Source organism: Ursus americanus, chromosome 18 (assembly GCF_024610735.1).
Source record: "Ursus americanus isolate L20-20 chromosome 18, mUrsAme1.1.p, whole genome shotgun sequence".
Lineage (NCBI taxonomy): Eukaryota > Metazoa > Chordata > Mammalia > Carnivora > Ursidae > Ursus > Ursus americanus.
This window is the reverse complement of record NC_142144.1, coordinates 22,171,495-22,197,007: the sequence shown is the minus strand read 5'-3', so window position 1 is coordinate 22,197,007 and position 25,513 is coordinate 22,171,495. Positions and strand designations below refer to the sequence as shown.

Below are 25,513 nucleotides of genomic sequence, written 5' to 3'. Positions count from 1 at the left end.
TCTCATAAGACTTAAAGAAATAGAGAAAAGAGAAAGTGAAGAGGAGGGAACATTTGAAGTGAAAATGGCTGAGAATATCCTAAAATTGGTAAAAGATATGAATTCTAAGATGTAAGAAGTACCATGAGTCCTGACAAGACAAAAGACAATAAATATACGTTTGGTCATATCATAAGAAAATACCAGCACAACAAAGACAAATTAAAAATAAAAACCAAAGGGAAAAGACACTACTTATAGAGGAACAACAATTCAATCAGAGTTTCTCAATCACAGCACTACTTGGGACCAGACAATTCTGCACTGTGGGGGGCTGTTGTGTGCAGTGTAGACTGTTAGCTGCATCCCTGGAATCCAGAGCTAGCAGCACCCTCCCCTCAACCGTGACAACCAAAAACGTCTCCAGACATTGCCAAATGTCCCTGGTGGGTAACACTGCTCCTGGTTAAGAACCACGAACAGACTGGTGATGGAATCCTCAGTTGCAACACTCGAAGTCATAAGGCAATGGAATACTATTTTCAAAAATGTCTATGGAAGAAAACTATTACTCGACTTGTCTACTCAGTTAAACTGTAATTTAAGAGCAAAGGTAAAATACTATTATTTTCAGACAAAGATTATAGAATATGCTGACACTTACTGAAAAAAAAATACGTAATGGATATACTTCAGGAAGTAGAAATATTACACCCAAAAGGACAGAATGGGATGCCAAGCGTAGTGGCGATGAAGAGATTAACCAACACGCAAGTAAATCTAAATAAACACCGGCTATATTAAAAAATGACTAATTTGAAAAGTCATAAAATAAGAGGGAAATAAAATATAGACAGAGATAAAACATTTAAGATGAGAGAGGGGATGGAAATTCGTGCTTTCCAAGATCTTTAAGGAGAAAGGCAAAGATATTCAGTATGACCTCAGGGTAGGGATGATTTCTTAAATTTGACTCACACACACAAAATATAAAGGAAACAACTGATAAGTATCAAGTACTACCTCATAAAGTTTAAACTATGCACATTTCATGATTCAACAACTTCAGCTTCTGGTGTCTGGGCCAGAGATAGTCATACTCATATGTACCAAGAGACACGTGCAAGGATATTTACTTCAGAACTGTTACGTCAGCAAATACAGGAGAAACAAATTAACCTTCTACCGGTAAGGAAATGAGTGACGTATAGATAGCTCATTCTTCCAAAAGAACACCATATAGCTATTAAAATGAATGCTGTTGATTTACATGTATCAGTAGAGAAAAATGTAAAAAACATGGTAAGTATAAAAAAACCAAACTTCAAAAGGACAGAGTACAAAGCGACATGTATAGAAATTAAAACACACGAATCAACAGAATGTTTATGGGGACATACATAATGGAATAAGGACAAGAATGCACATGTGTTACTTTGGGGAGAATGGAAAAGTGAGGAGAATGGCTTCTTGTTATATTTGTAATACTATATTTCTTTGATAAAAAGAGCTACAATAACTATAGCAAAAATCTAACATGTACTTTTCTCTCAAGATTGGATACTTGGGGGGGGGGTGCCTGGGTGGTGCAGTCGGTTAAGCATCCGACTCTTGGTTTCAGCTCAGGTTGTGATCTCAGCGTCATGGGATGCAGCCTGGAGTCGGGCTCAGCGCTCAGCATGGAGTCCCCTTGAGAGATTCTCTCTCCTTCTCCCTGCCCCTCCCGCTTGTGCTGTCTAAAATAAATAAATCTTAAAAAAAAAAAAAAAAAAGAATGCATACCCAGGTAACTTTAAGTAGAGATTAATGATTACTATTTGTATTTTCCTGTATATTTCAAATGTTTCATTAGCCATTTGGCCAGAAAAAAGAGGAGTATGACGACTTTCTTTCTAGTCTGGCCACCCTCATAGCATCCCAAGGTGGAGTAGGGGTATGCCAAGGGGCATCAGTTTTCGTCCTCTCACCAGAATTTTCACTTCCAGAAAAAAATGAAACGATCCCTTAATAGCTTGACTTTTTTTTCTTTTAGAAAAAAATGCAGGTGGTAGTGATTTGTGACTGTAGATACTTTCTATTAATTTGATTAACTATTTAAGACAGTTTCCCCTAAATTATTAAAATGTCATCACTGTATATAGCAATAATGATGACAGAGAAAATAACAAAGCCATTTTATACCTAGTACTTAATGGATATATAAAGCGCTTTCATAAAACTGTCTTTTTAACCTTCGACAGATACATGATTGAGGTGGATAGATTTGGTTTCCATCTTTTCGATGGAGATAAAAGCTCCCACAGAGTGTCTGTTTGCCTAGACCAGAAGAAATATGTAAGATCATATGGCCCAATCCCTTCATGTTTTAACTATAAAGTTGGAATACTATTTATTCTGCCAAACCTCCACCGTTGTGGAAGGGAGCACATGAGATAATGTGTATGAAAGCCCTCGGGGAATGGAAAACCCTCCACAAATGTATGGATTTGTTGCCATTTTAATTAGTGACTTTAATGCTTCTTTTAACAAAACCCTTTCCTATAACATATAGACTTAATATTAGGCAGACTCAGAACTCCTACGATATATTTTAGGTGAATGATTTGTAAAGAGAGGAAGAAAAATGTAAATTTGTATCTATAGCATGATCTTTAATACTAAAAAAATATATGTAAAGACAAAATACCACCGTTTATCTTTGGATAATTTTTTTAAAAATATATTTCTCTCCCTTTTTTTTTAAAGATTTTATTTATTTATTTGAGAGAGAAAGAGTGTGAGCGAGCACGAGCTGGAGGAGGTGTTGAGGGAGAAGCAGACTCATTTCAGAGCAGGGGGCCTGACTCGGGGCTCAGTCCCAGAACCCCAGGATCATGACCTGAGCCGAAGGCAGCCACTTTACTGACTGAGACACCCAGGAGCCCCTAAAATATGTTTTTCATTTTCTAGTTTTATATGGTGATAATGCATTACTCGTTTAATCAGGAAAAAACCACAGAGGTTGTCAAGATCTAGCTCTTATTTGGAACATTTGTATTTGATAAGATTTCACAAACACTGAGAAGACTGCAGTTCGTTAGGAAGCAGTTTTTATTATTTATTTATTTTTTAAAAATATGTTTTAAAAAATTTATTTGACAGAGAGAGAGAGAGTGAGAGAGCACAGGCAGGCAGAGAGGCAGGCAGAGGAGGGAGAGGGAGAAGCAGGCTCCCTACTGAGTGGAGAGCCCGGAGGAAGCAGTTTTTAAATGAGTCAACTTACAGGGGAGATATAGAGATGGGGCCATCAAAAGCTAACTCCTGCACTGACATTTTATTTACTAATTTAATTTTAACTCTAGTAGAGCTAACATACAGTGTTATACCAGTTTCAGGTGTACAATACAGTGATTCAACAATTCTCTACATTACTCATCAAGTTCTCAAGATATTTTTAATCTCCTTCACCTATTTTTCTCATCCCCTCATTTTAATATTAAAGATTTCTTTTTCACTTAAGAAGGTGTTAAGATTTGGGATTTCCATCAACTATTTATCTGAGTGTTTGACTCTCAGGAGCTTTTTGGGAAAAATATATAAAATAAAAATATAAAAATAAAAAATATATATATAAAATAAAATATATATATACATATATATACACACTATATATATATATATATATATATATATTTTTTTTTTACACATACTGTCGCCACCTGCTGGCAGTCCTGTACTACCAGGACCGTCTTCTATCCAGGTGAAATGAACTTCAACTCCTATGATAGAATAGAAACTGCCCTCTCATTTGGCTTCAGTCATAATATTGGCAAAATTGGTAGAATTAATTTTAATTAAGTTTTTTTTCCTGGTTAGGCCAGGCTTTATACTAGGCATTTTATTTCTCACAACATCCATAAGTATGAACCTTTAATGAAATTGTTTTTACTGTAGGACACTCGAAGCACGGAGAGGTTATACAATTTTCCCAAAGGAACACAGTGAAGGACAGAGCTGAGCTACAAATCCAGAAAGTGGCAACTGTCTGCTGGTACTGCTCCCAACTGTGTGGAAAAACACCTCTGGTCAATCTGGAGGGTGAAAGCACTATTCACGGTGAAAATATTTATTGAAGCAGCATGGGGGGGGGGGCGGGGAAGCAATGAAATGCAAGTCAGATGTCACTAACCCCTCGCTTCCTTATCACCTCCTAGAGATGCTAAGCAGACCACCACCCCAGAAGGAGCCTCCCCTTCTCTGTACCTCACAGGGCTTCTGCAAGGATCCAATGAACCAGCCAGTAAGTGTGAAAGCTCTTTGTAATCGGCTTCCTTGTTTTTCAAATTTGACCTCTGAATGAAATGAGATCATTAAAAATAGAAAAACCTGAGCTTTCTTATCTTTTTCCCCCTGCAGATGTGTCATCTTTAGGTTGTGACTCAAAGTCTTGCCTTTAGGTTTGCAAAAGATAAATAAACGAATGCCTCTTTAACCAACTGAGCCATCCAGGCACCGCCACAAATGCCTATTTAAATGTGCTTTTTGCAACTTTAAGTAAAGTATAAAGCTATTTTCCACTGCATTGCGCAATGTCCATTATTCAAGGCTTAATTTGATGAATTACTCTAATTCCAGAAAAACACTGTTGCCGCAGGAGAATATGCTCCCTTCTGCTGTCAGGGAAGAAGAGCATAAAGCTCTCTCCCGGCTTTGGTGGCCAGGACACGTAACTGAGTGTTCAGTGGAGTCTCCACGGCTGGAGGTGCGTCCTCTCCCTCGAGGCTCCCAATGCTTCTTTCCCTCACAGGGTCACTCACCCTTCTTTGCAGGTGTAACTGACAGTGTTGCCAAAAGTGAAGTTCCTCCCGGTGATGACAGCGTCTTTGATGGCCGGCGGCTCTCCGCAGACAACGAGATGGCAGGTAGGTGGCGCTCTGTCCCAGCTGCCGGAGGCCGAGCACTCGAGGACAGAAGGGCCCTGTAAGCTGGGAAAGAACGGCTATTACTCGCTGCCATGGAGACGATCATATACAAGCAACGGAAACCTGAGCAGGCTCCAGAGCGTTTCTGTCCGTGAATGGGCTGACACCACATCACAACGGCTGCAAAATAAAATGTGCTCCCTGGGGCTGCAGGAGGACACCCGGACCTCGCAAACAGATGACCTCCGTGAGAAGAGGTTAACAGGCTGGTTGGGATCCAGCGATAATGGAGACAGACACCCAGGAAGTCTTGGTAACTGAGGTCAAAGGGCACTGTCCTTGTCCTAAGCCTGGGCCTGTGCCCTGTGTTGCTCCTGACTCTGACCTCTGGTCTTCCTTTGATTTTGCAAACCTTTCATTCCAATGGCCTGGCTTATCCCTCTTTGCCTACCTGAACCTGTCACACTCGACTTTCCATTCACTGGTTCACTTTAGATCCCGTGGGCCAAGTTTCTGACTGCAGTCTCCCCCTACCATCCCTTCTGTTTGAACACACATATACACCCCCATGCACACCACTGATCGAATCAACCTCTCACAGTATTAAGAACCTGGGCCCTTACCCTGAAGTGCTTTTGTAACATCCCATGCGAAGTTCAGTATAAGCGTGGTAAGTTATGTTCCAAAAAAAAAAAAAAAATCCAGATGCTGTGTTATGCCTCACAAACAATTTTGCTTTCATGTTTAATGACTGAATGTTTATAGTGACTCATCTGGAGCGCCCAGAGTCAAAGTTAGGTGGAATATTTCCTTAGGCATTCCCAGCACTATGAGTGAGCCTCCATGAGGCACACAAATTTGAGAATATCTTTTACATTGAGAAACTCGTATCTAAAGTCAGCGAGTTATATACAAATGAAACCTACTGCGTAAATAATGAGTAACGGGGTATTTCAGGAAGCTTGGCTCGTGTCTACGGACTTTACCTGTATCCACTCTCACATGAATATGATGCAGTAGAAAGGTAGGTAAGCCCACTCAAAATATATTTCCCGTTATTTATGCTTTCAGGGCTAGAACACTTGACCAGTTCACACACAGGAAGAGGATGACTCCAAGAACCACTAGCAAGACAGGATGATTCTTTGTCACCATTCAGCGTATATCCTTTATTACACCTAAAGAGGATAAAGGGCGATTACTGAATATAATTTGCTTTATTTTGCATAATTTTATCAGTGCCAAAACCTTTAAAAATATTAAGAATTTACACTTTACAATTTATTGGAGGAGTTCTTTTTTTTCTACTGAAATAGCGCTTTGAAATTATTGTTTTCCAAGGCTGAATACTACACAGGTTCCCTGTAGGGAACTTGCTGAGTGATAAGTAGAAAAATTAAGAGTTTGGCTTACCCCCAGTTTATGTCATGGATTAGTAGCTGCAAACAAAAATTCCTAGTTTGAGAATGGTCTGGTTTAGTATGAGCGCCTAAGCCAAAGCTCCAGCTTATAACCAAGAACATTTCTTAGCTCGCAGGGCCTTCCTCCGTGGCACCCGTTCTGGAGCACCTCTAGGATGCTGGTGACAATGATAAGTTACTTGTCAAGGGATGTAAGGAGTCCAGATAGGACTGCCACCATGAGGTTATTGGACTTGGTTCCTTCATACTACACATAATTCAATGAATTCCACATTAATTAAAAACCATCCTCTGGGATTCTTCTTCTCCCTTTCTTTCAGTTTTGGATCACAGCCAGCACACCATCAACAACTTCTACCATGTAGTTTAAATCTTACACACTTACCTATATGTTACTTTACTGCCGTAGGTAAATGCTGATCCATCAATGCCGCCATTTTCTGGAACAGCAGGTGCGCCACAGTAAACAGCTAGAAGGTGGAAAGACAAAAGAAGCATTGCTTTTTCACTGGTGTGTACAAAAATCTCTGAAAGCTCAGGGGCAGCTCTAAGTTATCTCGTTGTGTTTAAGGATGAGCCTGATAGTTGGGTTTTAAATACAAAGAATATTGATACAACCTAACACATGACATGTCTATACCTTAAAGTTTTAGTATTGCCAAACACCATGAACCCGGGGGAATCTGCGAAACATACCTTTGCAATATGGTAAGGGATGACTCCATTCTCCAGACTCCAAACATGTGATTTTGGTTACTCCCAACAGCTGGTAACCTTCCTCACACGAAAATGTGACTTGGGCGCCCAGTGTATAAACCTCACCAGAAGAGTGGCCATTTTCTGGATTTCCTGGAGCCTTACATTTAATAGGTTCTTGAAAGAGAGAAAAAGGTTTGTGGGCCAATGAGGGGTGTTCGCACAACCATGCAGGGTCTCATAGCAAAAGAATTTCACTACAGTTAAAGTACCAGTTAAATCTTGGGGGGGGGGGAAGCTTTGGAAGGGAGATACAGGAAGGCCTGGGATACACTGGACGTTAGACCAGAACATACATTTAATAGGCATTTAAACTCAGTATTTTGAAACACGGTGACTAACAAAAATATACAAAATTTATCTGGCTGAAAGGGAGTTGTTTATTGGGAAGTAGTGGTGGTGCCAGGACTTTTACTAGAAGAACTTAGGTCCTCCTACCTCCCCCAACTTCATGTCTACTTTTTAAAAAGCAATTGGCTTTCTATCAAATTGATGTAAAGGCTTTACCCTAGGCAGATTTGAGAAAAATTCCTAGCCTCCCTTTCCAAACAGATTATGGATCAGAAATCCCTCCTATGTGCAAATTTGGGGTTGGTCACCACTTCTAGGAAGAGAAATAAGCTAAAGGGATATTTAGGACTAGAGTTGGATATGAGTAAATATAATTCTTGAATTATCAAAAAGGGAAGATACATTGATTCAATCTTTCTGAAGGTCATTCTGGCCATATAAGTCAAGGGCTTTATTTGTATTTATTTTTATTTTTTAATTAATTATTTTTTTGAGGTGGGGGGAGGGGCAGAGGGAGAGAGAGAATCTTAAGCAGGCTCCACACCCAGCATGGAGCCTGATGCTGGGCTCAGTGTCAGGACCCTGAGATCATGACCTGAGCCAAAATCAAGAGCCAGACGCTTATCGTACTGAGCCACCCAGGCATCCCAGAAGTCAAGGATTTTACATATTTTTAAAAGATTTATTTATTTATTTGAGAAAGAAAAAGCACGAGTTGGGGAGGTGCCGAAGGAGGGAGAGAGAGAGAAAGAGAGAGAGAATCTCCAGCACACTCCGAGCTGAGTGTGGAGTCTGACACGGGGCTCGATACTGCAACCCTAAGATCATGACTTGAGCTGAAATCTCAAGAGTTGGACGGTTAACTGACTGCGCCACCCAGGCGCCCGATAAGTCAGGGACTATAAGTAAATGCCATCATGAGACTTGATTTTGAGACTTTCTCTTTACTTTCTATTTTCTGGGAGTTGGGCCTGTATCATCAAAGTTATCACAAAACCTACAGATGTGGTAAGGGAAGATGTCAATTTTTTTCAAGAACATAATTCTGTGTGGCTGAGGCAGAGGAAACACACTGACGGTGAAGTATCTTCTTTGCGCTGATGGAGGCCATCGAGGCCAGTGGATACATTTCTAAATCCCCTCTGTTATTCCCGCACTGCAGAGATGCTGCTTCAACATTCTGGTGACACGGCTGGCCGTCAGTTTTACTTTTCAGAGACTGGGAAGTTGGGAGAGGCACAACGCTAATTTAAAACCCCTTTCGTTGTTACTTACACGTCTGTTTTAAAGATGGTTTTTTATCTTCTTCGCCTGTCCTTTGAACTTGAACATACTGTTGTATTTTTAAATAACATACATTTGAAATATATACTTAAATAAAAAAAATTAATAAACTTCCCAATTATCCATGTACTAGTTACCTGCACAGTGTTTACCATCTCCTGTGTGGGGTGGGACACATGAGCAAACGTAGGATCCATTTGTATTCAGGCAGGAAGCGTACTCACTACAATCTGGCCCAACTGCGCATTCATCAACGTCTAAAATGAAGACAGCTTACAGGTAGTGAAGTTGATTGATTTTTTTCTTATGTATCAAATACTTGTTTTTACTTTCAAGTCATTACATATCGCTTAATTATAACACTACAGATATTTGCATAGAGTGAAAATACACTACAGTAAATACAGTAGTCATGATCACATTGCAGACAAACAATAAAAGCTATTACTCCCCCACTTTATAGGTGGTAAGTAGAAGAACAGAGATAGATGAAAATAGTCTTAATATTGAGCCTGGTAACAATTCCAAATATTTCTGGCACCTCTAGGGACAGCTGCTTTGTCACTGTGGCTTGCCCAGAGCTTACTGGGATGACATGAAGTTAACAAAGGAATGTCACAAGAAAGCCTCAGGAATTTGGGAAGATTGTCTCCCAGGGAGCTAGAATAAACCCAGACAGTATTGCCAAGATTTATCTCACCAAGGCATGATGGTGCAATGCCATTCCAGCTCCCGTTATCTGTACAGAACATCCTTGAATCACCCAACAAATAGTAGCCATGGTTGCATTGGTAGGTCACTGTGCTGCCAGCATGGAAATCCTCAGCTGCATAAAAGCCATTCTCCAGAGTGGGGGGCACCCCACAGCTAATGCCTGTAATGTGGCCAGGAAGAGCACAAGGACATGAGGAGCGAAATGCTCAAAGCACATTTTATTTACATTAAGCTAGCAGTTCAGCGAAGAGGGACTTTCTCATTGCGCGTGAACACAGATCCAGGGCCCCGGAGGGGTGGCATAGGCTGTAGCCATACCTGCGCCCTCGGCAACCAGCAGACGGTCTGGCTCAGAGTGAGCATGCGATTCATTAATTAAAATAAAATTTGTATGAAGGTCCTGCTAGACACCGTCATAGGTGCTGAAGTCATGAACCAAAGACGTAAACTCCAGCCTTGTGGAGCCTACTATCTAGTGGGACTAGGGAAACGAGCCACAGAGAAATACATACATCAGTGAGGACAGATGCTATGGAGGGACTGTGCTGATGGCGCTAACTAATAAAGCAGTCTGCTTCCACCCAACCCTCACTTTGCATTTCCCTACTGTGCTTTATCTTTCTCCATAGCCCTTACTTCTGGCCCTTGTTCTTATTTACTGTAAATAAACAATATTGTTATTTCCTCTCTCTCCTCTTCCAGTGTAAACTCCATAAAGGAGACTTTCTTCCAACTGCTGCATCGCTAGAACATAGATTGCTGTCTAGCACATAGTAGGTGGTTTTAAAATTGCTGAATAAATACATGACTGGATGCACCCAACTCGAGAGGGCTTTTCCTGTTTCCTACCCAGCCGTAACCCGTCTCTCCTGGGGCTCCAGCTCCCAGCTCTGTCTCCCCTTCCCATCCAGTTCCCTATCCCACCTGGGGTGCAGCCACAGGGCTGGTCTCTCTTCATCACCCATCTCCCTCATAAAGAGGGAACTATTCAATGAAGATTTGCGTGTTTACTCCTGTGGTGTAGTTAGCTTTTATCTAGCATTCCTGAAAAATGTCGCTATGCTCCGACATCTGTCAGGAGCTACTGAAATGCCTTCCACAGAGACAGCTCACGTTCGCAGTGGGGCAGTGGCTGTGTCCACTGTCCTTGATTCAGACAGTACTGCACAGGGTTCCCGACCATCTGGAAGCCTGGATCACAGAACACACTGATTTTGGAGCCTGGCCTTAAGTCTGCCGATGTAGTTCGCAGGTGAGGTACCAATCCTTCCAAAGGCGGGCAATCTGTGGGCAAAGCACACAGGCACAGGGCTTGTCAGCACCCCCGTGGCAGCATCGCCAGCTAAGAGCCTCAACTCACGTGTTGCGCCAGCATCTGAGAGCCACTCTACTGCTCCTAAAACACGGTGATATATGACCAGATCCCTGGCAAGCGAAATGACTAGAAAAAACTGAGTCCACTACTTTTCCTCTTTCTGCAGAAGGCAGCCGAATATTTTTTTTTAAGGAAAAAGTGGTATTTAAGGAATATTAATGAAATGTACTTATAAGTTGTCAAAACCCATGAATTCTAGGACACCTGCAGAAACGCCCTCAAATACATTGAATTGTATGATCATTCAGAGTTTGATTATTCGGTGTGAGGACTGTCATGCCCATTGCTTTTCTCCCTGTGCTACCTGCCCCTAGACGGCCGCTAGGAAGTACCAAGTTGCGAGTACCCCTCCTCATACAGGAGGATAGGGCTTCGGCGGCATTTGAAAAAGAAACCGTATTCTTTCTCTCATCCTATTTTCCTAACCTTATTTTACCATTGTCCAAGTTTTCTCCACAGTGAATTTTGTACTCTCCAATACAGCATGTATTTAAGGATGAAAAAACTAAATCCTTTGGATAAATGTAGTGTAAAGGTGAATTACTAGCTAAACAATAGACTGACAGGGACGCACTACTTGACCAACAGTGAATTTTGAATTGTCTCCTTTTGCAGGAAAGTCTTGGGAGTAGTCAAGAGATAGCAGTTTACAGAAGAACATTCTAACCAGAACAGAATATGCTCTTGTAATTGATCTTCACTTTCCCCACTACTCCAGACAGGAAATCAGGCCAGGCTAACACATTTCCTTTCTTGAGTTCCTCTGGGCATGAGGTAGCCAGTGATTTCACCTGAAAGTTTAAACACACGTCTTTAGATAAACCTTATTTGTTTCAGTATGACAGAGTTATTACATCTTAATTGTGTCCCCTTGAAAACACTCACAGTTCTGGGGGGAGGATGGTGAAGGGAAGGAGGCTTTTGCACAGTATGATTTCAGGGGTAACAGATAAGTAAGTCTCTTCCCTCCCTCTCTCTCCTCCACCCTCATCCTCCCCTCTCCCAAGTATGTCAGTTGCCAGATAGTCTGGAATTCTCCACAGAGAATTTCTTGTCTAAAGCTCTGCAGTTTATTGAGGTGTTGTAGAGGTTCCCCACACCTCATTCTCCTGTCTTCTGCCTCTGATCTAGAGGTGGGTAAACTGAGGCTTGGATAAGTTCTGCCACTATAATAATAAGGGTAGACATTTAGAAACCCTCGCTATGTGGCAAACAAGACCACGACTATACGTGCCGTGTTGTGTGTGATCGTGACGAAACTCTACTATGCTATCTGTTCATCTTTCACAGATAAGAAAACTGAAGCTAAGAGAGATGGAGTAACATGTTCAAAATCAGCATGACAAGGCTGTGGTAGAACTGGGATTTGAACCCAGGCTTTAACCACTGGTTCCTCTGTTACTCTCTAAGCGTAATCTTAGAGCCAGCCCTCAATTTCTGCCTCTTTAGTCAGAGGGATGTGAATTTCCAGCTTGGAAATTACAAGGTATCCTAAAATAATCATGTCTAATAAAATTTAAAAGCATCACCAAGAAACTGAAAAGGGCATTCACCGAAAGTGACTGCAAATAACCTCTCCCTAAGCTTAGTCTACGACCATAGCATCAAATGACATTGGTGGTCAGGTCTGAAAACCCAGAGGTTGCGGGAAGACATGGCATCATTAGTCTGTTCACATTTTCACTAGGTTTGTACCTTTGCATCTCATTACTGTCATACACTGAAAATGGAATTGACCTGCTGTGGAGACAGGACATAGTCCCAGAGGTTCAGCTGGCTTATGGAGCCCACAAAAGACTCAGCGGGGTTGAATCCCTCTCCTTTTTGGTCCTGTTCTTGCCCAACAACTAATGCACCACCACCTAAGGAGAGGAGAGAAATAAGGAGGAAAACTGACTTCACGACTGTCATTCCAAAAATGCTAACTTAACGAAAGTACTGCCAATATAAAGGTATCAGGGAAAATTGTCGAAAAACCAAATTACCTATATTTACTGCATGTTTTACCTGTAGGGACAAATTCAATATTTTATCTAGAGCAACCTAAAAAATAGTCGGAGAGGGTTTAGAATATTATATCAGATTTACAAACATTTAACTATAAAAACTGCACATATACATATGTGCATGTAATATTTTATGCCAACAAAACTTGTGAGTTCTATTTTGCCTCCCTTCTTCTAGGAAGTTACCCTCCATGACAGACTACCAGCAGCTGCTCTTCATTTTCTTCTTCTAAACCCTGAAATGCTTAAATTTCTATCACCAATTCCAAGGCAATATCTAAATTTGCCAGTGACTATCTCATTGCCAAATTCAACGGAAACTTTCATATTCACCCCTGGTGATTTCTCTCTATCATCGGTTCCTACTGGGCCATTCTGGTCTATTAAACTGTCCTTCCTGGATGTACTGGATGGTCTGTGTTTGCCCCTCCAGAGATACCTTGCTTTGTGCCCCCAAAGGTTGACACCACCTTGTTGCCTTGTTCCTCTGGCTTCTGTTTATACCAATGGAAGGACCAACCCGAGGTAAGAAAGTAGGATGAAAGAGAAGTTTAATTTCCTGGATACCTTCCTCCCAGGCAAGGTTTAGGTTTGCCTAAATTCTCGCAAAAACTCCCCCTCCTTGTCACTTTGGGCCCATCTCTTGACAATATTCCATTGTCACTAGTCATGGGTGTTTTACTGTCATATTTTGGTTCTCTTAATCCTGCCCACACCTTTGAAAATTGACCCTTCCTTAAACTCTCTTTAGATCTCCTTCTTGGGGGTGCCACTTGTTTCCTGCCAGGGGCTGGGTGATTACACTTTCTTTTCATGAAGTCATCCTTTACTTGTTCTCCTTGAATCTTTGTGCTCATTCTGTCTCTCTTCTCCACCTGTTTTTTAAGAAGCTGATGCGCCCAGGCTTCCACTCCTGGCCTTCGCTCTTCTTCAACAACTCCCCATCTGATTTCACTTACCTGCCAATCGATATATGTAGAACCCCTTTTCATGATTTCCCAAACTATGTCCTTTTCTTATTAATCATAAAAAATTAATACACACACAGAAGGAAATTTGAAAAAATAAAGCATAAGGAATTCCTCTTATCCAGAAAAAAAATCATTTAACGGTTTTGTGTATTTCCTCCTAGGTTTTATTTTTATTATTTTTTTAGTATATGTGTTTGTGTGTGAGTGAGAGATTTTAAAACACATGACTCAGGATCATACTATATATGATGTTTGAATCTGGCTTTTCTTCTTGGACATGCTCTCATTTCATGAGTTTTAATAGCTGTTTTATGTATGAATGCACAATAATCCATACTTTGCTTAATTAACTAATTAGTTAATTAAACAGCCACTTCTTATTGGATACTGGAGTTGTTTCCAAATTTGGTACTAAAGTATCACTGAGATCAATATATTGATACATGAGTATTTATTCAGATCATTGATAATTTCCTTTAATCCAATTCTTGGTAGTTGAATTGTTGATTGCATACCAAGGGTTTCTCTAAGGTTCTTGATGAAAGTTTCTGAATTGCTTCCCAGAAAGGTTTATCAATTTTCATACCAGCACTCGAAAGTGTCTGCTGCACTGAGTCCTTGCCAATCACATCCTATCACTAAAAACAACTTGGTCAATTTGACATAAAGTGGAATCAACCTATGTTTTTTAGTTGAATGTATTCCTGTGATTAGAATTCAGACCCAATATGTCTAAAATCAAGTAGAAATTCTTCCTGCATCCCTAATCCCTGCTCTGATAATTGTCCTTTTTCCTAGAATTCCTCTCTCAGCTAACAGACTCTTCAACGGACCTAGTCACCCAAACGGAAGCCAGCCATTCACTAAGCTCTGTCAACTGGAGCTCCACAATACTTGTGGACCCAATTCATTCTTACTCCTGGGGTCAACAACCATCTCCTTGGGTGGCTACTAGTACAGTCTGTGTTTTATTTTCCTATCTCTTTAACTTACTTTCACTCTGCTATCAGGGTTTAATTTTTTTTAAAGCTAGAAATGCTTTTTTTTTTTTTTTTTTACCATAAAGGAAATATATGTTCATTATGAAATACGGGAAAAGAATAAAGAAGAAAATAAAAGCCACCTGCAATCCCACTATTCAGAGAAGAGATAGCTGAAAGCAAGAATACTTAAATTAAACACAAAAAGGAACCACCACCCCACTTCACCTGAAAATGTCACTTCTTGTTGAAACATTTTTAACGTTTCCTTATTTACTACAGGGAACCTCCGACCTCTCCTCTTCATAAAAGACAGATGGTATTAGCAGTGCTCCAGCTTATACACTGGATATACTTGTGTCCTATGTATACAGTCGCAAAAGAAAACAAGCAACCAAAATATACCAGCAATTCCTCTCCTCCTTGGAGGACAGTTTACTAACCTTCCGTGGCTAGTTAGCTCAGCCTGCATCTTGCTAGTCTTACCCTAAGTCCCCAAATGCATTTCTTACACAGAGAGTCACACAGCTCACCTAGGAAAAGCCTGTCACAATTCACAGTCTGGGTAATCAGGGAGTAGAAAAATGGAGGAACCAAGGACAACGAAGATAGCACAAAGATGTTCATCTAAGTGCCACCATGTCAGGCATCTAACAGAATGATATTCCTTTAGCTAAGACATACCAGGTATGGGTGAACCAACAGAGAGGCCCACACCACCATCAGATAGTTTCCCATCGATATAGACTTTCCAGGCTCCATCAGCACTCTTCCAAGTGATTGCAATGTGATGCCAACGGTCATCATTCACGGAGGGACAGTCTGTTATCTTTTCCTTGCCATTCACATAAAGAACCCAGCTGTGAAAAGATTCCAGATAACAGAGTCATCAGTCATATGTCGTAATCTCATCTACAGGGCATGTTACTATTTTTCTCCTTTTTCTTTTCTTTTCTTTTTTGTATGTAAAGCACTTCAAGGAAAACCATTACTTCTTTTTCTCCATTTGGTCATATTTCATAGATGCAGAGCTGGTTTATAAATTATACTTTATTGTTGTTCACCGAAAATTAGCTTATGTTTCTTAAACACGAAGGAGTAGGAAGAAGTTTTAGAATAATGAGAGAAGTTGATCCACGTTGAGATAATTTACCAACTGTCTATTCCGGAGAGAGTGAATCAAGAATGGAAGGAATGAGAGTTGTACAAACATCAGACTGGTTTCCTTCCTTTGGAATGGATGTTTTCCTAAGACCAGGAACAAACTTCAGAGGTCTCACAGAAAGTGAGTTCTGTCTCTGGGTTGCCAAAGCAGTCCCATGGCAGACAAAGTATGTCGATCCGAAGGCAAGCATAATTGGAACCAAATAAAGATGACCAACAACAAGAAGGTTCCAACAACTATGTCACTTTGGGGAATGTCAGAGATACTAAGCAGTTTTAAGTGAAATATCTTCAAAAGCAATTGGAGAAAAAGGAAAAATAAGGGAAAATTGATAAGGAAGATAAAAATTCATTGAATACTTCTCTCCGTATCTTCTTAGTCCTTATTCATAGACGTTTATGGGAAAAAATGGCATTTTTATAATACTAATTGTTACCCCTTTGGGTTTTCCTGTTTTCCTTCACTATTCAAGTGGATAACAGGTTCTGTCGTTATATATATTTTGCCTCATGGGAGGTTTGTGCAAATCTCTTGGATTTCGTTTTTGAAAGTTCAGGTCCACTAAGAAGAATAGGGTTTGAGGATGGGGAGAGTTCCACCAGAATAGTGAGAGTCCCGTGGACTGAGGAGAGGCAAGAGAGCTCAGTGGGGTCTGCACCTTGCTCAGGAGCAACAGAACAGAAATTTGGGTAGATCTGAGATGAAGAGGCCACCACAGAATCTGTCTAGATTGAAGGTCGGGATTCCACATGGCAAAGAGCTGTGATTCTGAAGAGCCCACAGCGGCTGAGGCAGTTCACAGCCCAGTGATAAGCAGTGTGGACAGAGGACCAGTGGACCAGATGACCAGACTCTGTGGGTTTTCAACAATCTGTGAGAATCTAAGATAGGAAAAGCACTCAGTAGAGACAGAAGGAGGGAAACAATTGAGATCGGCCTTTCTGACAGCCCAGAAAGATGAGGCCCTGCAGTTGAAGTAATTGATCCAAAGAGAAATAAATATCATCTCGTACACCTGAGTCTGTAGATGGATTCATATTTAATATATGTGTCTCCCATGGGTCAATAATGTCACTGAAGTCCTTGAACCCCTGCAGGCTCTGATAAATAAAAGAAAGAGCACTGGTCATAAGAGTCAGAGTCTGAGGCTTAGCTCTACTACTCCCAGAGTGTGAGATTTGGGGCAAATCATCTAGTGTCTCTGAAACTTTGTCTTGCTACCTATACAACTAGTTCCTCAGGCCTCTGAAGATCAAATGAAGCAACACTTAGCAAATAGCAAAACATAATCCGTGCACAACATGCTATCACTGAAACTTTGCTTTCTTACAGAACGTGTCCAGATGCTCTGTTTGACCATTGCCACCGCTCTCCTGCTGGAAAACCTGACCCCCTTGCTCTTCTATCTCCCAATCCCCGTGTCAGTTCTAACTTGGTCTCAGGATAAGATCTAGCATACGGCTTTCCTGACATTTCTGCTTACCCATTATAATCGGTCAGGAGGAAGGTATTGTCACTGCCATTCTCAAGTGCATAGGAGATCGGTGTTCCATAATTATTGGTGTCACTGGATTTCATCCAGAATGTGCAGGTTACAGCCCAGAGAGATGGAAGCACACCATCTAGCATGACGTAACCATAGATACCCGAAACTTCAAAATCCAGGTTAAAACCTGAAGACTGGTCTGCAACAAATAAGAAAGGTGTGTCGACCATGGCACTTGGGAGGCATTTTTCAATTGTCTAAGGTAAGCAGTGGATATGCAGTACTATTGTCAAAGAAGCCCATTTCAGTCAATATGATGATGGGAGAAGCAGTGTCAACATTAAACATATATTATTTACAAAATACATAATACATTCTTCTAAGTAAAAGAATCAGTGGGTAACTAAGATAGGGAAAGCACTCAGTAGTGTAAGGAAGCAGAGAAATAGGAACTAGCTGGAAGGAGAGTTGGAATTGGGAAATTAACAAAGACAGGGGACACTAATGCATGTCTGTATGCTGATGGGATGACTCCACAGAGCAGGGGAATTGAGGCTGCAAGAGAAAAAGAGGGGCAACTACAAGGGCCACATTCCACCTCTACTCAAGGCCCTTGTTCTTCCCTATTTCATGTGCAATTCAGCTCTGCCCCAATCCTGCATAGCCCACTCAAGAAAACAAAAGTCCGACAGCTAAAGACTCTAACACCCTGAGAAAGCAGCTTGGCTCTGATTCTCAGACATGTCTGTGGACTCTGAGCTCCTAAATCAAGAGTCCTTTCTAAACATGTAGAAGGTGAAGAGTTCTACTAAATTCCATTTTCTCTTTTTCCCCTCTAAGCTTCATTTTCCTCACCTTTGCTATTGGGGATAATAGTACCTAGTCTGGTGGACGGCTGTCAAGATTAAGTAAGTACACAATACTCAGCATTGTTTTTGGTATGTGGACAGTGCTTGGCACAGGTAAAATGTGACATTGTTATGATCTCATTAGTTTTAGTGTTGTTATTAATAACACTGAGCTCATATATACCTGTTTCACACCTGCTGCCTGAAAATCCTGGCTGACATTTACAACTGTATGAGTTTAATTCATCCACACAGGTGGCCTGATTTCTACACGGGTTAGACTGACATTCATTGATGTCTAATTCACAATATGGCCCTGTGAAGCCTGCTGCACACTGGCACCTGAAAGAAAACAAAATGTTATTAACACACAGAAATCCATTAGAGGAAGTCCCCCACTTATGACAACATTGTCTCAAAAGATTTTGAAAATTGAAAGCTCATAGATGTGGAGAATAAACTAGTGGTTGCCAGGGTTGGGGTGGGATGGGAGAAATGGGTGAACTGGGGTTTTGTTTTGTTCTTAGATAAATTGAGTAAACAACTTTGAAATGATGAAACATATTTGCCACATCAAAACAGTGCTTTATCTGTTAGTTACCTTTTTTTTTTTTAGTTCATTTAATTAAACCGACTTAAGAAAATATATATTTGAAGTGTCGTAGTAGCAAAAATAGAGTATGAAGTGGTTCTGGTCCAGGTGAATTCTTATTTACACACTGGGAATTTCTCTCCCCATACAAGTGCTAGGAAAAAATATAAAAAGTGCATATGCTGTTCCAAAGGCTTTAAATATACTACACCAGTCTTTATAACAATGAGGTGACGTTATTATCATTCCCACTTTACAGATGAGTAAACTGTGGCTCAGGGAGGTTAACCTGCCCAAGTCTCTTTGTTACCAAGTGGTAGAGTAGGATTTTAAACCCAATCTACTGCCTTGTTCTTAATCAGTATGCTGTACAGTCTCTGGGGTATGCAACAGACCATTTAAACCTATCGGAATGGAAAATATATCTGATAATGTCAAATGCTGACACAGATGTCATGAACTGGGAAGTCTCACATAGTGAGTACAACTACAACTTGGCAATGTCAAGGGAAGATGAGGGTTTGCATTCCCAGAGCCTGTATATCCATTTGGACTCACGTGCTCTAGGAAATTATTGCACAGTTGCAAAAGGACACATGTAATGAACATTCATAACAGCATTATTCTACGTGTTTATGAAGAGAAGAATGGGAAAATAAACCATGGTATGATCATTTACTGGAATACTAATCAGCAGTTAAAACAAATAAACTAGAACCAAATGTATCAACCTTGACAACATATAATGTTGAGTGAAAACAAAACCCAAATTACAAAAGGATGTATACAGTATAATACCAATTACGTAACATGTGAAACTATAGTATGCACTGTTTATGTAGTAACATATGAAGTCTGAATGAGAAAGATAAACATCAACTTCAGAACAGTGGTTACCACTGAGGAAGAAGAGGAATGTGCGTGTGTGCGTGTGTGCGTGTGTGCGTGTGTGTGTGTGTGTATTGGAGGAACTCCAAAACTATCTATAGAAGGTATTTCCTTAAAACAAAAGATGTGAATCAAATATGGCAAAATACTAAGGTTTGATAATTACCATGATGAGTGTGTGACTTTTACCGTTCTTGGTAATTCTCTGTATGTCTGAAATATTTTTTAATTAAAAAGTACCTGATACATGATAATTAACATTGCTATTAACATGTTTACATGGGAATCGGTGTTGGGGGGTAGTCTTTACTGAGTTCTCTGTATTCAATGGTAAATCTATTTTGGCTAGAATTTCACTCGTCTTTATCTGCCCATGTTTGATATTCTAGCAATCCAATATCGTTATCTATGAAATAGGTTCACTTTGGTGACAACTAACATTCCCTTTGAATTAGGAGAGTTGACCTTCACCTTTCCTCTAGTTAGGATTTAGACAAATTTGGGACTCATTAATTGTTTTTGACTCTGGGGAGAATTTAGAATTCTTGCTGTTTATCTGGAAATTTCTCATTGCCTGTGGTTAGGCGCTATATGCCAGAAGATGTAAAACGCCTATGAAAAGATGAAACTACACTGCTAAGACTTTTGTTTCCACATCAAGAGCGAAGTCTCACCGACAGGATGGGTTGCCTATTTCTTCTGGATCATGCCTTGGCTCTTTGTTGGGGGACAGTCATGAAGGGGGCTGAACCACAAGAGGACTGGGAAATGTTGCAACTGGTGCACTTTTTTTTTTCTTCCTTTTAACTTTTATAAACTTCCAGAGACAGTGGCATGTTGAGGACAATAAAGTTTCCTAAGATTCTGCAAGAAGACCAGTCTGTCTTTTGTACTGCAGAAGCCACAGACCGTGCAAGGGGATTGGGATGTAATACGGCCGACGTCACACTGATGAAGGAGAGTGTCCATTTTCAAACTGTATTCTCCTGGTACCCCAAGAGCTGCCTCAGAAAGACAAAGTGGGTCTCCTCTACAAACACTATCATTTTCAACCCCCAAAGGTTAGTTTTTATTCTTTTACTTGTTTCCATTCATATTAGATTTCTTATGAACCAAGGGTTACTAAACGAAAAGAAACGTTCGAAAACCACAGCCATAGAATGTAGATTGACTCTGTGACAGGTAATGGCACAATTCCTGTTGATGTTAACTAGTGCAAAAACTCTGGCTAAAATATAAAACACTTGACAATGAATTTTGTCTAGTGCTTTGGTATTTGTTTCTGTGTTACTGTGTTTTCTTTCATTGTTTATGACTCCCCAGGTACAGAACGGTGGTTTCCAAATCTGGCCGTGCATCAGAACCATTAGGGAACTTAAAACATACAGGCTGCCTATTTTAAAATTATAGACTCTACCCCAGCCTTTGTGAATCAGAACCTCAGGTGGTGGGGAGAGTCTACTGCAGCCTATCCTTGGGATAGAATTAGGAAGTGGCTGACCTGGGACTTGAAGTCATACTCCATAAAGGCTGCAGAATGACTGAATGGTTGAGAAAATAAAACTAGCGCAAAGAACCAGACTTAGGGCGTTACCTGAAGCTATTGGCACCATCTTTACAGGTCGCTCCATTTTTGCATGGTTGACTGAGACACTCATCCACATTTTTTTCACACCGGGTACCCAAAAATCCAGGAGGGCATTTGCACAAGAACCCCCCAACCTGATCTTCACAGACTGCATTATGTAAGCATGGGCTTGACTGGCATTCGTTGACTTCCGTTTCACAGTGCAGGCCTGGGGACGGAGGAGGTGAGAAAGAGCCCAAATGTTAACCCCCCTGGGAAACGAGGATCGAAGCATTGACTTCTTGGAGGGTGTTGCTCCTGACAGATCGGAAAGGAAGCTGAAGAACTTCCGGCCTCTCACACTGGTTTGAGATCCACCCTTGAATGAGCTTTGGCTTTTGTAACTTATTTTAGGATTGTGTTTTTGATCATTTGCTCTTTTGAGCTTAGGTCTTTCTGAAACTAACATTCGTAATGGACATCTAATTGAGACGATGGTAAAAATAAAACTAGCAGGGGGCGCCTGGGTTGCACAGCGGTTAAGTGTCTGCCTTCGGCTCAGGGCGTGATCCCGGCGTTCTGGGATCGAGCCCCACATCAGGCTCCTCCGCTAGGAGCCTGCTTCTTCCTCTCCCACTCCCCCTGCTTGTGTTCCCTCTCTTACCGGCTGTCTCTATCTCTGTCGAATAAATAAATAAAATCTTAAAATAAAATAAAATAAAACTAGCAAATTTAGTTCAAAATTTTCCTCTGTTTCTTTGACCTTGCATTTTTCCTTCACTCATTTTTGGGGGGAACTCTCTCTTAATAAATTGCATATATACATATATATAATTTATATATATATGATTTATATATATATGTATCTATATCATATTGTTTAGCATCTATTTGCAATATGATCTTATATGATTTATTTCCAGTTTTCTTGAATGTTTATCTTAGATATAAACTCCTGTCTTCTCTATGTCTCTTTCTCTTTCTGTCTCCCTTCTCTCTCCCTCTCTTGCTCTCTCTCTCTCTCACACACACACACACACACACACACACACACACACACTTTTTCTAAGCTGTTTGAGAGTAACTGCACCCCTGATGCCCTTGGACCCCAAAATACTTCAGTGTGAATTTCCTCAAAAATAAGGACTTTCTCTTGGATAATCACAGCACAGTTACAAAATCAGAAAATGAACATCAACATAATATAATGCTTAAAAATGTAGTAATTTGTGGTGTTTTGCAGGACAATACGACAATGCAGGAAGAATGGAAACATCTCACCTGTGTATCCTTTCATACAGGTGCACCGATAGCCAGCCACACCATCAATGCAGGTTCCTTTATTTAAACAAGGACTAGAGTTACACTCATTTATATTTTCTTCACACAGTTTCCCTGCAAAGAATCACAGAATATTTTAGCTGGAGAAGACCTGAAAGGAATTTTAGACAAATAGTTTTCAAGCAAGCTGGTCAGGTATAATGGCAGAACAATCAGAAATTGTGGCTAATATGTTTGTGAAAAACTTTGCTCTTTGCCAAATACATTGAAATAAAATGTTTTCTTCCATTCTACTTATTGCAAAAATTTTCTAGCAAGAAATCTGACATTTTCAACACACAATTGAAAATCGTAACTATCAATATTTAGCTTTTTTTTTTTTAGTAGGATAAGTGTGATCTATTTTTAAAATTTTACATTATTTGCTAGTTGTTCAACCCTTTGTTGAATTTATTCATTGAGTTCTTAAATATGACTTGTTTATCTACTAGTTGCAGGTTTGTACCCTTAAAAAACATATCCCCAATAACCCCACACCCAGCCCCTGGCAACTACATTCTACTATCCATTTCTATGGCTTGATTTTTTGGGGTTCCACATATAAGTGAGATCATACAGTATGTCTTTCTCTGTCTGACTTATCTCACTTAGCATATGTCCTCAATTTTTATCCATGTTGTTGCAAATGGTAGGATTTCCTTCTTTTTGTGGCTGAGTATATTCCATTACATATAATTCAATCACTTTTTTTTTTTTATCCATTCATCCCTTGAGGTACACTTAAGCTTGCTTCCATATCTCGGCTACTGTGAACAATGTTACAAACAAAAAAGCTTCCAGACAATGATTTCATTTCCTTTGGATAGATACCCAGTAGTGGAATTGCTGGATCATGCAGTAGTTCTATTTTTAATTTCTTGAGGACCTTCCATACTGTTTTCCACAGTGGTCGCACCAGCTTACATTCCCACCAACAGTGTGCAAGGGTTTTCATTTCTCCGCATCCCCACCAACACTGTTATCTCTGGTCTTTTGATAATAGCCATTCGAACAGGTGTGAGGTGGTATTTCATTGTGGTTTTGATTTCCAGCAATGAAATTTTAATGATTCAAGGTTTATATTGTAAAAACAAGAAACTTTCTCCTTACCTGCGTAACCAGGTGGGCATTCACAAATGAATTCCCCAATTAGGTCTTTGCAAATTCCACTGTTGAGGCATGGCAGTGAGCTGCATTCATCAATGTCTGTCTCACACTTTAAGCCTAAAATGCAAGTGAAATACTGAAGGACAATCAAAGAATGGGATCAACAGAAAACAGAACCAAGATCATTTAAAGGTAATTATATCAATAATCTGAATATATAGGGAGTGGTGGTGGTGAAGGAAAGGGCAAAACTCCTTAAGAGCTATCATCTAGTTAAATATTTAGTGAAAGTATTGCCTCTTTCTAGAGATTCAAGATATCCTGGGTCACCTAGGTGGTGTAGTCAGTTAAGCATCTAACTCTTGGTTTGGCTCAACTCTTGGGTTTGGCTCAGGTCATAATCTCAGGGTTGTGAGATCGAGCCCCATGTCAGGTTCTGTTCTCAGGGTGGAGTCTGCTTGGGTTTCTCTCTCCCTCTCCCTCTGACCCTCCACACTGCTCTCTCTCTCTCAAATCAATAAATAAAAATTTTTAAAAAGATATCCTTATAAGGAGGGGAGCCAGAGTGGCTCAGTAGGTTGGGCTTCTGACTCTTGGTTTTGGTTCAGGCTGTGATCTCAGAGTCCTGGGACCTGGGCCCTGTGCCAGGCTCCATGCTCATCAGCGAGTCTGCTTTTCCCCTCTTCCTCCCCCTTGACTCCTCCCCCCTTACTCTCTCTCTCAAATAACTCAATAAACAAAATCTTAAAAAAGAAAAGATATCTTTATAAGGATACCAAAAGATAGCAGAAAATCCCAAGTTAGAAGTTGGTGGTGAGGAGGGCAGGGGGAAGACCTGGGAGCATAAAATTAGTTTAACTCCAAAGTGAAAAATAGAGTTGTATATACTTGCTATCAAGGCCACTTGGCTGGGGGGGGGGCTAAGACCTGCCAGATATCAGCGCACATGCCAGGTGTCCTAGAGTGGAGAGATATCTTCTGATACAGGGCACATAAGCTATCTGTGGGCTAGCTCTGCCAGAAACGCACGTTCTTCCTCTACGCCAGGGGGTCTCAGAGTGTGGCCCCTGGACCAAGAGCATCAGCAATTACCTGGGAATGTGATAGAAATGCAAATTATCAAACTTTCTCTAGACCTGTTGAATCAGAAATTCTGGGTTAGGGTCTAGCACTTTGAGTTTTAAGAAGCCCTCCAGATGATTCTGATGCACATCAAAATTTGGGAGCCACTGTCCAAATTATGCCCTTTCTCAACCACCACTTGCTTATAAAATTCTAGGACAAGATCCATTATTTCTTATGGAATGTCAAGACAAAAATTTTTATAAAAATGGAGACACACACACATACACATACAAGCAAGCTGAAATAAGTGGAATGCCAATATTCTTGAAAGCCCTGGGCTACATTTATTTTCCAATTTTCCTTTTGCTCATTTTGTGGTGAATTTTTTAATCTTAATTTTGTGGTGAATTCTTTTATTTTAATACAATCTTTCTCATTGTAATAGCATTTCATGTTAGCTGCACAAAAGTAAAAAAAAGGCAAAAATTGCATTTCTAAGAGAAAATAGTTATTTGAAATAAATTGCAATTTTAAGATACGGTTCATTTCCGCCTCAAAAATTATATTTCTGAACTGAATTGGAATGTGAATTACACTACAAGAAAACATAATTCTTACATAATTTCTACATAATCGAGTTCAAAGCCATATTGTTTTTCCAAGAACAGTTTCCAGGAAGATAGAAACAAAGCAACAAATCATAGCTATTCGTAAGAACTCCCACTAATGTGAAGCCAATGACAGAAATTGGAGTTCGTTTAAAAATATTTATGCTGGATAATCTGTTCTATGTTGGG

The 25,513-nt window shown here is 40.3% G+C and overlaps 1 protein-coding gene across 2 annotated transcripts in view; it reads right to left on the bottom strand.

Moving 5' to 3' along the window:
• SVEP1 (sushi, von Willebrand factor type A, EGF and pentraxin domain containing 1) overlaps window positions 1-25,513 on the bottom strand; it is a 192,962-nt gene that overhangs the window by 56,145 nt on the left and 111,304 nt on the right. For both annotated transcript variants that reach the window (XM_045814774.2, XM_087869486.1), the window contains exons 22-36: window positions 23,655-23,768; window positions 22,506-22,619; window positions 21,252-21,453; window positions 18,362-18,519; window positions 17,327-17,528; window positions 15,363-15,538; window positions 12,459-12,583; window positions 11,389-11,512; window positions 10,460-10,630; window positions 9,333-9,506; window positions 8,770-8,889; window positions 6,998-7,174; window positions 6,687-6,771; window positions 5,867-6,058; window positions 4,776-4,943 (exon numbers count right to left, since the gene is read on the bottom strand). In XM_045814774.2, the coding sequence (XP_045670730.2) occupies window positions 4,776-4,943; window positions 5,867-6,058; window positions 6,687-6,771; window positions 6,998-7,174; window positions 8,770-8,889; window positions 9,333-9,506; window positions 10,460-10,630; window positions 11,389-11,512; window positions 12,459-12,583; window positions 15,363-15,538; window positions 17,327-17,528; window positions 18,362-18,519; window positions 21,252-21,453; window positions 22,506-22,619; window positions 23,655-23,768 (2,302 nt within the window). The remainder of the gene's footprint in view (window positions 1-4,775; window positions 4,944-5,866; window positions 6,059-6,686; window positions 6,772-6,997; window positions 7,175-8,769; window positions 8,890-9,332; window positions 9,507-10,459; window positions 10,631-11,388; window positions 11,513-12,458; window positions 12,584-15,362; window positions 15,539-17,326; window positions 17,529-18,361; window positions 18,520-21,251; window positions 21,454-22,505; window positions 22,620-23,654; window positions 23,769-25,513) is intronic.